General features: G+C 37.6%; 1 protein-coding gene across 2 annotated transcripts in view; it reads left to right on the forward strand.

Moving 5' to 3' along the window:
• Positions 1-14246, forward strand: part of ANKRD12 (ankyrin repeat domain 12) — a 133829-nt gene extending 119583 nt beyond the window's left edge. For both annotated transcript variants that reach the window (XM_011983912.1, XM_011983910.1), the window contains exons 9-12: positions 1581-1679; positions 6305-6448; positions 10009-10104; positions 11399-14246. In XM_011983912.1, the coding sequence (XP_011839302.1) occupies positions 1581-1679; positions 6305-6448; positions 10009-10104; positions 11399-11584 (525 nt within the window). In that variant the 3' untranslated portion in view covers positions 11585-14246. The remainder of the gene's footprint in view (positions 1-1580; positions 1680-6304; positions 6449-10008; positions 10105-11398) is intronic.
• Positions 14247-14494: the final 248 nt, after the last annotated feature.

Here is a 14494-nt window from a genome sequence, read left to right on the forward strand (position 1 = left end):
TGCTGATTATAGAGTCTGTAGAGCCAGGTGTGATTTTTGTCGAGCTTTTCATACATGGTGTTGTATTATATGATTCCTGTGGCACTACATCAAGAAGTGGAAAATACCTGGTTGTCCCACTTTCATATAGAATTGACTGTTAAACCAGAAGTGTTATAACTTGCCAAAACATACTGAGATACCTTCCTTTGCCCTAATGTGCTAGCAGGAATTGTAAGCAAGAATAAGGGGGGGAAAATACAAATTCTCCAAGAGGTAGAAAAAGAGTATTTAGGGATCACAGATGGTTTTTGCCATCTCTTGGATATCTTTTGTTTTGTTTTGTTTTTAACTTACGAGACAGGGCTTCGCTGTGTTGCCCAGGCTGGAGTGCAGTGGTACGATCATAGTTTTCTGCAGCCTCAAACTCCTGGACTCAAACTATCGTCCCATCTCAGCTTCCTGAGTTGCTGAGGCTACAGGCGGACGCCACCACACCCAGCTAACTTTTAATTTTTTTTTTTTTTTTTTGATGGGGTCTCAATATGTTGCCTAGACTGGTGTCAAACTACTGGTCTCAAGCAGTCCTACTTCAGCCTCCCAAAGTGATGGGATTACAGGTGAGAACCACCATGCCCAGCCAAGATGTCCCTTTTTTTGTTTGTTTTTTTTTTGAGACAGAGTCTTGCTCTGTCACCCAGGCTAGAATGCGAATGCAGTGGCATGATCTCAACTCACTGCAACCTCCGCCTTCTGAGTTCAAGCTATTCTCCTGTCTCAGCCTCCTGAGAAGCTGGGATTACAGGCATGCACCACCACACCTGCCTAATTTTGTATTTTTAATAGAGACAGGACTTCACCATTTAATCAGGCTGGTCTCGAACTCCTAACCTCATGATCCACCCACCTCAGCCTCCCAAAGTGCTGGGATTACAGGTGTGAACCACCGTGCCTGGCCAGTGTATCTTACTTTAAGAGTGGAGTTACATGCATAGATTGAATCAGCTTCCTTAATCTCCAGCATCTACCAGAAAACACAGTTCACTACAATATCAAATTGGAGATTAACCAAAAGCTTTTTGGAGTATGAATAGATAAAGTCGTGTGGGATAAAGTTTGAAAAAAAATTCGTTAGACCATTTCATCTACTTTTATAAAAGAATTAAGTGTAACACTCAGGACTTTAGTGTTTGATATTGTATTATGTCTGCAGACAGACCTCACTATGTAGATACAGCTGAACGGCTTTAATCTTTAGGAGTGTTTCCTCCATGTTTCTACCAGCTTTTCTGGTTTTGCGACTCCTCCCTCCTTCCCTCCTTGTCTGTGAGCTGACACTTACTGATGATCTAAAATGTGTCTGGTAGTCCTTCTGATTTGCTGTTTGAAATTTGTTGTGGCCTTAGAATCAAAACATCTAAACTGTGCTCAGTGTTTCAAACAGAAGTTACAACTAGTTCTATAATTAGTGCTGTATTATTTAATTCACAGGACATTGGAATTTGATTTTTTTATGCACTAAAAGGGTTTAATTTTAAAAGAATAGCCCATTATTGTAAATAAAACCTAATATTTTAAACTATATATGTCTTTTTAATTAGATTACACCACCACCTTCACTGTCAGATCCACTTAAAGAGCTTTTTCGGCAACAGGAAGTTGTAAGGATGAAACTACGTTTGCAACACAGTATTGAAAGGGTAAGAAATGTTTAAATTTGTACTTACGCTAAAAATAACTGGTTTTTACCAATACATTAAAATGGCCAATAATTTTTTATTAGTGGTTTTTTAAAATTTAGAACCATTTTGAGAAATGGTTTGGTTTTATCTTGTGTTTAATTAGATGGAAAAATTTTAAGCCTATTTTAGGATTGCTGCTCCCATATTATAATTTATGTTGAATACATTTTTAATATGTAAGTCTCTGTCATCTTGTTATTTGTTGAATTTGTAGAATTATAACAGTAGATTCCTAGTGGAGTATTTGAATTTCCAAGTTTTGGAATCGTTGCTTGGTTCCAGCTATTTCAGGGCAAGAGGGCAAAATACTTATAAAGGCTATGCTTATTTGTCCACGTAGGTCTGCCTTAGTATCGGCCTTCCGGTGGTTAGTCTTGGCTTGAAATTACAGGAAGAAAAACCTTTATCAGAGTATTTATAGAAATTATAAGTCATTTCACTTGGATTTACAAAATATAGTATGTTCTTAATTTTGGGGGAGGGTTGAGGACGTCTGAAAATGTGGTGTAAACTATGATCCTGCTTCACAAAAATGTATACATACTCATATGCAAACAAAATTTGTGTATAATTTCTTTGATTCATACATGACCGATTTTCTTGGCACAGGTTCTTAACTTTTTTCCTACTGTGGACTTCTGTAACAGTCTGGGAAATTTGGAACCTCTTCTCAGAATGTTTTTAAATAAAAAAAAATTCATAGGATTACAAAGAGAAGCAACAAATAAAAGAAGCACAATACAGAATTTACAACACTGCATGACCCATTGACAATGAGCAATTTGTCAGCAATAAGAAGTTAGATAATATAACTAACACACATCAATAGCTATTTCAACTATCAGACGTTTGAAGTCACCTGGTGTAGATTGATCTGTGTACCTGTCCAGGTTACAGAAGGTCTTACCACCTTACAGTTAAGAATTCTTATTTGAATTGTGCAATTTGTAGAACTTTAACACATAACAGAATGATACATCTTCCATGTAGTTGACCAGTAAACAATTTAGAATTGCAGAATACTCGAGGGCAACTTTAAATGTCTCACCAACGTGAGAACAAACCACTTCACCGTCTGGTGGCTCAGTAACTACTAGCTACCAAATTGCTTGATCCTGGCCAGCTATGTCATACAAGTATCTCTACACAGAACTGTAGTTAGGTGTCATGTAGCAGCAAATCTCATAACTGCAGGGATTTTGTTCTGTTCTGTTTTTTGAGACAGTCTCACTGTCACCCAGGTTGGCAGTGGTGTGATCATCATGGCTCACTGCAGCCTCAACCTTCCAGGCTCAAACCATCCTTTTGCCTCAGCCTCCCAAATAGCTGGGACTACAAGCATGCACCACCACACCCAGCTAATTTTTAAAAAAATTTTTTTGCCAGGCGTCGTGGCTCACGCCTGTAATCCCAGCACTTTGGGATCATCCTGGCTAACACAGTGAAACCCCGTCTCTACTAAAACTACAAAAAATTAGCCTGATGTGGTGGCGGGCACCTGTAGTCCCAGCTGCTCTGGAGACGGAGGCAGGAGAATCACTTGAACCCGGGAGGCAGAGGTTGCAGTGAGCCGATTTCGCACCATTGCATTCCAGCCTGGACAACAGAGTGGGACTCCGTCTCAAAAAAAAGAACATGTATTTCTCACATGGTGTTTGCTTTTGAGGGATTTTTGGTTATTGCTCTTAATCTCTACAGTACTACAGCCAGCTTTTTAGGAAGACACATCTAGCTAGTTTTTCTTTTGCGTCAAGGTTTTGGATATGTGTTACTTCAGGTTGCACTTTAAATTGTACTTAATAAATCAAAAGTGTTAGGCCTACCTCTTTGAATATCGTTTGTCATACAAGAATTAAGTTAATTAGGACCATGCTTCTTTTTTTCGTGAATTTATGAAAACATTAAAACTCTGCAATAATACATATTTGGATATATTGTGGCCTGTTTTCTCCATCAGGAGAAGACCAAAGTTCCTTGGAGTTGAGGAGAGAATGGGAAACATGGTGGGGAGGAGAAGACTAGGCACATTCTTTGTATTCTCCCAGCCCAGCCTTCCAGACAGGGCCAATAAAATGATATCTGTTATGAAACTGGCGAGCTCCTGGAGTCACTTTACCTCTCCATGAAGTTCTGGCTAGCCACAGGTCCCAGGGTTATCCCCATTGATATTTAGGCCAAAGAATGGAGTTAGGACCAGATGGCACAATCTGTAGCCAAGATTAGAATGGGTTGGGATCTGTAGCTGGACCCCAGGAATTCTCAGTTTGCTAAATGCAGAAGATTGCCTGGATCGTTTTATGAACCTTGTGGTAGAGTGACTCTGCGTATTACATAATTAGTTTTGGGCCCCACTGAATACATCCAGGCAGGATTTTATTGTGTGTGGCAGGTTTACAAGTAGTTGACGTCATCATACAGTATGTTTATTTCTATAAAAATATTCAGTATAAAAAAGCTGCCAACACAAAGGCATACCACTTCACACCCAGTAGAATGGCTGTAATCGAAAAGACAGATGTAACAAGTGCTGGCGAGGATGTGAAGAAATTAGAACCCTCCCATTGCTGATAGGAATGTGAAATGACACAGCTACTGTGGCACAGTTCGATGGTTCCTCAACAAGTTGAACAGAGTCACCAGATGACCCAGCAGTTCCACTCCTACTTATTTATCCAAGAGAAATGAAAACACGCATCCAGACAAAAACTTGAGTGTGAACGTTTATAGCAGCATTTTCTATATTAGCCTCAAAGTGTAAACAGCCTGTAGGGGAGGCAAAAGTTAACCTCCACCATCTTAAGATCTCCAGCTGGGCCTTAAGGTCACCTCAGCCTCCCAAAGCATTGAGATTACAGGCGGAAGCCATCGTGCCTGGCCAGCATGTTTTAAGTGATTTTTATCTTACTTCATCTGACATAGATTAACAGGAGAAAAATGTGCAGATTTATTTCATATAAGATTTATGTCACATGGGAGCCAAAGAACTGGCAAAACCTGAGTGATTTTATGCTAGGTTGAAGAAAGAAAGGCGGCTGTGGAAAAGTAACTAAATCCACTGGAAGGCTAAAGGAAGATGAAAGTTATTTTAACAAGGTCTGTTTGTACAGAATTCTCTTGGCCTTGACTCCCTGTCACTAGTCATAAGAGTGTTTCTTTCCTCCTGGTTTCAGGAGACCGTCTTTCCCATGGGAGTTTTATCTCTGGCTTTCAGGTAGAAAGGGGAGGTCAGAGCACTCTTGAGCCTGCTGAGTTCAAATTGCCTTTAGCTCAAAATAATCCTTATGCCAAAGAGGCATATTTTGGGGTAGCATTTTCTGCCACCCTTCAAGCCCAAATGTCTGTCAACTGATGAGTAAATAAAATGTGGTATATCCATGCAGTAGAATATATTTTTTAGCCATAAAATGGGATAAAGTATTGATGCATGCTACAACATGGATGAACCTTGAAGTCATTATGCCAAATGAAAGAAGTCAATCATAAAAGACCACATATTGCATATTGTATGATTCCATGTATATTAAATGTTCAAGATAGGTAATTCATAGAGACCAAAGTTAGGTTGGTGGTTACTAGGAGCATAGAGGAAGGGGTGCGGGGAATGAGGAGTGACTGCTGATGGGTAGAAGGTTTCTTTTTGGAGTGATGGAAATGTTCTGGTGATGGTGGAACATCTTGGTCAATACACTAAAAGCCACTATTTTATACCACCATACTTTGAAAAATAATTTTAAAATAGAGAAATTGCTAGTTTTGGAGAGAGAGAATATATTTCTACTTTTGAAACACTGGGAGTTCTCAAATTTCTTAAGCCTACTGTGAAGAAAAGACTACTCTGAAATTTGGGTTCTTTAGCTTGTGTGTGCATGTGTGTGTGTGTTTGTTTGTAGAGATGTGGTCTTGCCACTATGCCTGGCCTAACAAATTGTTTTTGAAATAAGATAAAATCACTTAAAATATGCGGGCCAGGTATGTGGGTCACACCTGTAATCCCAGCACTTTGGGAGGCTGAGAGAGGAGAATCACTTGAGCCCGGGAGATGGTGACCAGCCTGGGCAACATAGTGAGACCCCCATTTCTACAAAAAAAATTAAAATAATAGTTAGCCAAGTGTGGTGGTCCACACCTATAGTACTAGCTACTCAGAAGGCTGAGGTGGCAAGATTGCTTGAGCCCAGGATTTCAAGATTACAATGAGCTATGATCATGCCTGCACACCAGCCTAGGTGACAGAGTGAGAAGAGGCCAGGCACAGTGGCTCACGCCTGTAATCTCAGCACTTTAAGAGGCTGAGGTGGGAGGATCACTTGAGCCCAGCATTTTGAAACCAGTCTGGGCCACATAGTGAGACATCATCTCTAAAAATATTTATTTTTTTTTAATTAGCTGGGCTTGATGACACACCCCTGTAGTCCCAGCTACTAGGGAGGCTGAGGTGGGAGGATCACTTGAGCCCAGGAGGTCAAGGCTGCAGTGAACTGTGATCACACCACTGCACTCCAGCCTAGGCAAGAGAGTAAGATTGTTCTTTAAAAAAAAAAACTGTTGAAGAATTTATTTTTTTTAATTCTCTATTCAACTAGGAAAAACTCATTGTATCCAACGAACAAGAAGTTTTGCGAGTTCATTACAGAGCTGCAAGAACATTGGCAAATCAAACACTGCCATTTAGTGCTTGTACTGTTTTGCTGGATGCCGAAGTATACAATGTACCATTGGACTCTCAGGTAAAATGTTTGTTGATACATTTAGAAGGAATGCTTTGAAAAAAATGCAGCTTGGCTGTTTTTAGGATCTGTTTCCATGGAAAGAACTTGAATTCAACAATCATTAAGGTCAAAGAAGAAAAACTCTTTCAAGCCAGAGTACTTCCAGATCAACTGGTCCTCCATTTTCTAAAGCACTGTAAACATTAGGTTTCTATTATAAAAGCAGATGATCACAAAACACCTGTACGTTTAGGATAGTGCCCTTATAGGTACACGTAATTTGTTTCTAAAGTGAGTGTTTATACCTTTGGTTCTGACCTTCAGGCAGCTAGAAAGCTATTGTACACTGAAAAATAGTGCAGCTAGATGGTACCTCTAGGTTGTGACAGTCCTAAAAACAGCGAATCTTCTGGTTTAACTTTGAAGTTGGTGGAATACATGAATGGTGAAAGACTGGAGAAATACCTTCAATAAAGTTTACTGCTACATATAAATTACATGAACTCAGAACCAGTCATATTAGTTTTCAGAATTTTTTTATGGCTCATAAACCAGAAAAGAAAGAATTTAATGATTAAAATTTTTATAATAAACAGTGAAGGATTATCACCTGAAAACAGACTAGGAAATGCTGTGTTAAGGAAATAAGCTAGTAATACAAAGGATAGTATGGTATATCACAGAAAAATATTTTTAGACTCTTCTGAGCTTTATTTTTCTCATCTATAAAAAAATCAAGATTGAACTAGATAGGTAGATTTCAAACTTAAGGCACCGGATGGGCGTGGTGTCTCGTGCCTGTAATCCCAGCACTTTGGGAGGCCAAAGTGGGCAATCAGTTGAGCTCAGGAGTTCAAGACCAGCCTGGGAAACATGGTGAAACCCCGTCTGTACAAAAAGATACAAAAATTAACCGGGTGTGGTGGGGCACACCTGTAGTCCCAGCTACCAAGGAGGCTGAGGCAGGAGGATCTGTTGAGCCTGGGAGGTCAAGGCTGCAGTGAGCTGGATTTGCACCACTGCAGTCGAGCCTGGGCAACAGAGTAAGACCCTGTCTCAAAAAAAAAAAAAAGAAAAAGAAAAAAAACTTTAAGGCATCAACTTTTATTTCAAATGAAAGTGTTCAGAGATATCTGAAGACGCTATTAACATGAATAATTGAATCTCTTCAGAAAGAACTGTGTGTTAAAGAAATAGGCACTGGAGAGGCCACTGAGGGACTTTCTATAACTTTCATATTTAAAGATGTTTAAAGGGAAGAATGGATGGTTTTTAATAACTGCAATTAACAGTTTAACCATGTTCTTATAGGCTGGACTAAACAGTGGTATCTTGAGGTCTTTTCAAGTTTTGAGCAGGCATAGAGTAATGAAATGAATTTTAGAGCAATATAAATTGAGCTTTGTAATCAAGCTACAATGAAAAGTCTCTTGAAGATTTCTAGCTCAGAATGGTTGAGTAAACATACATACCTCTTGATTTCTTCTTTCTCCCAAAACTCATTGAAATGACAAAAGACGCAAAAATTTAAAAGCCTGGCACGGTGGCACATGCCTGTAGCCCCAGCTACCCCCAGTGGCTAAGATAGGAGGATGGATTAAGCCAAGGAGTTCGAGCCTGCAGTGAGGTGTGATTGCGCCGCTGCATTCCAGGCTGGGTGACAGAGGAACACCCTGTTTCTTAAAAATAAAGTAATTAATTAAATTCGTTAAAAATAAAAACAAATTCATAGCAGACCTGGAAATTGAGGTGGTAAACTAACTGTTAGACAAAAACATTAAGGAATTTCTGATAAGATTTAAAATAGATGAAAACATATTGGTAATCAAATACAGCAGGGTTGAGGAATGCCCAGTATCATATAGATTAAAAAGAGAATTTTTTAAAAAATGCGTTTTCCTAGAACAGTATAAATTTTCAGCTATAAAGGGATTTTGAGAATTTGAGTAATTCATTTTACCCTGCCCCAGATTTTCTTAGTGATCCAGACCACCTGACTTTAGATTAAATTAAGCTTGCCGAGATCCTTTTGTGGATCATAAGCCTGATGATTGGGTTTTCACACTGTGTGAGACAGGCCTCTCTCAAACCTTGTTGCATCGTGCACGCATTACCTGTCTGACATGGGGTAAGAAATTTAGCTTGATGAGATACCAAAATGTGAGGTGTATTCTCTTGACAGAGAGAAACTTAGGCTAAAAACATTTCTGCATTTTTGGTGACTTACTTAAATATGGAACTGTTATCTACCCTTTTACAGCTGGCTTTAGAGTAGAAGGTCTCAGGTAGCATGCGTATTTCCTATGGGAATAGCCTTGGAAGGAACTAAAGGGAAAAAAGTCTACTTTTCTTTGGGTAGGGGCTTGGATCATCCATTAGTCTACTCTCTTATCGTTTCTTCCTTTTCAAAATAAACTTGTTTGAGCACCTGAAATGTGGTAAAGAAAAATAAACAAACTTGTAATATTTAAAAGAGCCAACAATATACATTTTAAATAGTCAAAACATCTAACTTGGAGACCAAGGAAGAAATTATAACGACTAAAAATGTGAGTAGTGGCCAGGCACAGTGGCTTACACCTGTAATCCCAGCACTTTGGGAGGCCGAGGTGGGCAGATCAGAAGGTCAGGAGTTCGAGACCAGCCTGGCCAATACGGCGAAACCACGTCTCTACTAAAAATACAAAAATTAGCCAGGTGTGGTGGCAGATGCCTGTAATCCCAGCTACCTGGGAGGCTGAGGCAGGAGAATCGCCTGAACCTGGGAGGTGGAGTCAGGATCATGCCATTGCACTCCAGCCTGGGTACAGAGCAAGACTCTGTCTCAAAAGAAAAAAAAAAAAATTGTGAGTGTGGGGCTACCTGCTGCCTGGAAGTGACTGACAGCACTGGTAGTGGTAGTAACAGAGGGAGTGAGTGCCGCATTGAGTGCTTCCTGTGTACCTTAGCATTATGATGAAGGCTTTGTAGACACTTCTCAAAACAAGCTGAAGAGAGGGACCGTTACTGCATTTTACAGAGTAGAAGAATCAAACTGTATAATTAGTTCAAGATGACATAATAAGATACAGAGCTGAAATTTGAATTTAGTGTGTTAATTCCAAAACTGGTATTCTTAAGTGTTGATAAAGAATTTCTTCATGAGCACCCCAGATATTGGTCCTGGAAGAAATTTTGGCCTCAAAGGCAGCTCTCTCCCAACTGGATACTTTTTGTCCCTACAGATAGTAAACTGTAACATTAAAATTAAATCTGTAATTGATCATACAGTAATAATGTCACAGGCACAGTACTTAATGTAACATGCCTTTTTGTGAAACATCTTTGACTTAGAGCAATAGGAATCTGTTTTAGTTAATAATTAAACCTACCATCCCAAGAATTCTAATAACCAGTCTGTCTACACAATGTGGAAATAAAAAGCTTTACCAAACTTCAACAGTATTCAATTTATATATTTTTCAAAATATATTTTCATCATTACTAAGAAAGGGGCATATCCCATAAAAATACTATAATGGCATATAGATTTTAAAGTGGTTTATTGTATTTTATAATATTCAACTTTTCTCTTTTAGTCTGATGACAGTAAAACTTCTGTGAGGGATCGCTTTAATGCAAGACAATTCATGTCTTGGTTGCAAGATGTGGATGATAAATTTGACAAATTAAAGGTATGTATGTTTAGAAGTCAGTTTGAATGAATGTTTCCCCCTTCTTAAAAAAAAAAAAAGCTCTACAGCTGTATTAGGGAGAAATAATTAGGAGAGGAAATATACTGGTTAGTCATGAATCCTCACACTGGGTCACAATTGGAAAGATAAAGACCACAAGTCCATTTTAAGGACTAGCTGTAGTATGAAAGAGGAAATTACCACAGAAGATTCAGTTTCTAGTGTGGGTCTTCATGCTTATTATCCAGTGTACCTGTCTAGTTCTAGTTTGAACATATTAAAGAATAGGAGAATGGTAAGAAAAGGAATATAATTTTCAAATCTATAAATTATTTTATTTGAGATTTTGAATCATTTCAGAAGTCTTTTCCCCCTAGATTTTCATGTTTCTTTTGATAACTTGAAATCTCATAATTTGAAATAATATTTTCAAATTAAAATCTGTAACAGCAGTCCCAACCTTTTTAGCAACAGGAACCAGTTTGGTGGAAGACAATTTTTCCATGGGTTGGGCTGGGAGGATTGTTTGGGGATGCAACTTACACCTCAGATCATCAGGCATTAGATTCTCATAAGGAGCATGCAACCTAGAACCCTCGCATGTGCAGTTATCAGTAGGGTTTGAGCTCCTATGAGAATCTGATGCCACTGCTGATCTGACAGGAGGCTGGGCTCGGGTGGTAATGCTTGCTTGCTGCTACTCACCTCCTGCGGTGTGGCCCAGTTCCTAACAGGCCATGGATTGGTACCAGTTCATGGCTCGGGGGTTGGGGACCCCTGCTGTATAAGATGAAAATGAAGTTGCAGACCCACAAATAGTTGGTATGTGTGTACAAACAGGATGAAACAGAAATGGACTTGTAGCCTGGGTGTGGCGGTTCCCACTTGTAATCCCAGAACTTTGGAAGGCCCACGTGGGCAGATCACCTGAGGTCAGGAGTTCAAAACCAGCCTGGCCAACGTGGTGAAACCCCATCTTTAACAAAAACAAAAGTGAGCTGGGAATAGTGGCACATGCCTATAGTCTCACCTACTTGAGAGGCTGAAGCAGGAGAATCGCTGGAACCCAGGAGACGGAGGTTGCAGTGAGCCCAAGAGCTCACCACTGCACTCCAGCCTGGGAGACAGCGAGACTCCGTCTCAAAAAAAAAAGAAAGAAATGGACTTGTAATTCAAATGCTTTTTATGCTCCTGATGTGTCCATCTTAGTCCCTAAAGAAACTGGATGAGATTAATTTTTAAACAAAGCAAAGTTAACAGAATAATCAAATAACTCTTCTCTTCTTTTAAATAGACCTGTCTTTTAATGAGGCAACAACATGAAGCTGCGGCTTTAAATGCTGTCCAGAGATTAGAATGGCAGCTCAAACTCCAGGAACTTGATCCTGCCACCTATAAATCTATCAGCATTTATGAAATCCAGGAGTTTTATGTTCCCCTTGTTGATGTTAACGACGACTTTGAATTGACTCCTATATAGCAGTCAGTACTTCCTCATGGTCTTGTCCTAAACTGGTGATGCTCAGGCATTATACTGTGGAATACTGCCTTTTGACAAAAATACTCATGCCTTTACAATTGTTAGTAAAGTTCGATTATAGTTGGTTATGTAGTAAACACTGTCATTTTATAAAAAATGAGAATTATTTTGGATCTTAGATCCAAACACAGTTTCTAATAGAAAACTATTATTTATATTGGGAAAGGTAACTATTGCATTAGAGCATGTTGGCAGACTGGTAGATATTTAAAAAGTTGAGAATCTGCTAACAGCGCTGGAAGTTGTTAGCACTCTGGGTAATAACCACTAGTATTCAAATCTCTTTCAGGTTTTATTTAAAAAAAATATCAATAAACTAAAAGGTTCAGTTCCTACCAAATAATTTCTAATGTGGGAGAAAAACTTGGCACAAAATTTCTTCAGTTTATTATCTGTAAATTAATTGTACAGTTTTCTTTTTGAAAGTTTTAATATTGTCTTCCTTTTTAATAACTTATTTTATACATATTGTGCAGATGTAAATCTTGTAATTAATGGTCAAACTGTATACAAAGGGATTGGTAGTCAAAACATGTACAAAGAAATACCTGTAAAACTGTTTTGTCTCATGTTTTATTGGACCAAAGTTGTGGTTTGTATGGAGTGTAGTAGTAGTGTGTACAGGTAGAAAACTTTTAAATACGGCATGCATGTGTTTCAGTTAGCTTGTTTTCATCACCATAACTGCAAAGATGTGGCTTAGTTGTATTGCATGCTTCCTATAATTTAACTCTCCATAATTGATGCCTGCAATAGTGTAAGGCGTTTCATACTAGTCTCCTCTAGTAGACCTGTGACTTACTGTGTTGGACATATTATTTAGACTTAGTCATACAAAGAAACTTAGCTCTTTTTTCATCTCACAGTAGAGCCTATTTCCCCAGGAAAAAAATAAATGCCTTTGAATGAAAATTCTGAAATTGTAAATGTCTATTTTAATATTCAACTATGAAAGAGTCTGTGAATATATGTAAATATGTTTAATAAATTTTATTGGTCATGTTAAATCATTGTAAAACTTTTTTACATTGCTTAATGTTTTAAGCTTAATAGCCTTTGCACTTTTAAAATAAAAACCAAGTATGCAAATCAAAAGAAGATATTTGGTAGTCAAAATAAGTAAAAGAAATACAGGAATATTCCAGTCAGTCTCTGAAATGTTTATGAAAAACAGGTTAATATGTTGTATTTTTTTCCTTGTATCAAGATGCAAAACATAATTTGCAAAATTTTATAATTGAAATAAAACTTGGTATGCTGTTTTATAATAAATTAGCAATATACTTAGAAAAAAATCCAGTTTCTCCTATAACATGATGTAAATTAAATATTCAGGAATATTTCAGGTCTGAAATCTGCTGCTGAACTTGTTAGACATTTTTGAAAGGAAATTAGGTTAGTGTACAATATCATAAGTATATGAGGTAAAATTTGCAAAATTTTCCACAGTACTTTCTTGAATTATAATACTGAATGTTTTCTGTTCCAATAGAGAAAAGTGAAGCAAATATGTGAGGAATGAAGTGATCTAGTGGAAGTTGGAAATTCCAGCTAATGGGAGAGAATGTAAATGTTTTTGAGTGCAAAGGTACATATTAAGCTTAGGAATTTTTGAATTTTTACGTCAATTTATATTTTAATTCTTACTGTACTTGGCATGCGCAATAATGCAGCACATGTAAAAAAAAAAATACACAGTGCAAGGACTTTATTATAAAGGTTGGATGTAGTTTTATTTAGAAATTTAGGTGAGAGATTTTGGCCTTTTTTATTGCATAAATTGGGCCAGAAAGGCAGGGTAGATTTCAAAGCACTGGTTCTGTTGAAGTTAAGTTTATTAAGCCTGGGAACATTAAAAGCTAATTTATAAAAGCAATACTTTTTAATATGAAAACTTACTGCAAAGTTTGTTTATACTTTTGCCTAAAAAAGGAAATTTGATGGGATACTGTGGCAAATCATAAAAATCAAAAACCAGATCATTGAACTTTGAAGTTACAGAAAATCAGAGAGGGGTAAGTTTATTAGGGCATTTTGTTCTGATGGTTCAACCAGAGGGCTGGGAAATAGCACTGCTGGACCAAACAGAACAACCTTTTAGAAGATAAAAGCGAGCAAGAAGGAATCTGGTGAATTTTAGTCATCCCAGCTTTTTAGTCTTAACCACAGTTCTCACTTTCTTCAATGGTACCTCAAAAAGCTGGAGCCTCTCTGCCATGATTATGCTTCTACAAATTTCCTTTGTAAAGAGACTCAAAGCTAATGATAGCTTAAAAGAAAAGTTAATGCCTTCTCATTGGAAATGTATAATCAAATAAGTAGTTAAGGGCTTTTGGTATTAAAGATATTCTGAAGCTCTGAAATGCTAGAAAAAAATTTGGAATGGAGTATATGCCTGAAAAGGTTTTGAATTCAGAAAGAAAAATAAAGGATGGTCAGTTTAATCAGTGATTCTTTTTAAACTCTTCAAATATCATGAACAAGATACTAAATTGTACCTAAGGATTTGTATTTCTTTACAATTTGTTCTAAATATCTGTTTAATGACTAGTTGATATTTGTGCATGTTATTTAATAAAGAGTTATATTTTTATAGAAAAAATAAGAGTGAAATGTGTGCTAACTGTTTTTTACTTAACTTTACTTGGGCAGCTAGCAAAATTGCAGAAATATTCATCCTGGGAAAAGAAACAGCCTTTGAAGAATTAGCCTTTCAAGTTCAAATCTATTTAATAATGAGAAGTCTCACAAGTGAATTTTTAAGTACAGGCATACCTCAGATATACGTTAGGTTCCAGACCATCACAGTAAAGCAAATACCACAACAAAGCGAGTCGAGAGGAATTTTTT

The sequence above is a fragment of the Mandrillus leucophaeus genome, unplaced genomic scaffold (assembly GCF_000951045.1).
Source record: "Mandrillus leucophaeus isolate KB7577 unplaced genomic scaffold, Mleu.le_1.0 Scaffold257, whole genome shotgun sequence".
NCBI lineage: Eukaryota > Metazoa > Chordata > Mammalia > Primates > Cercopithecidae > Mandrillus > Mandrillus leucophaeus.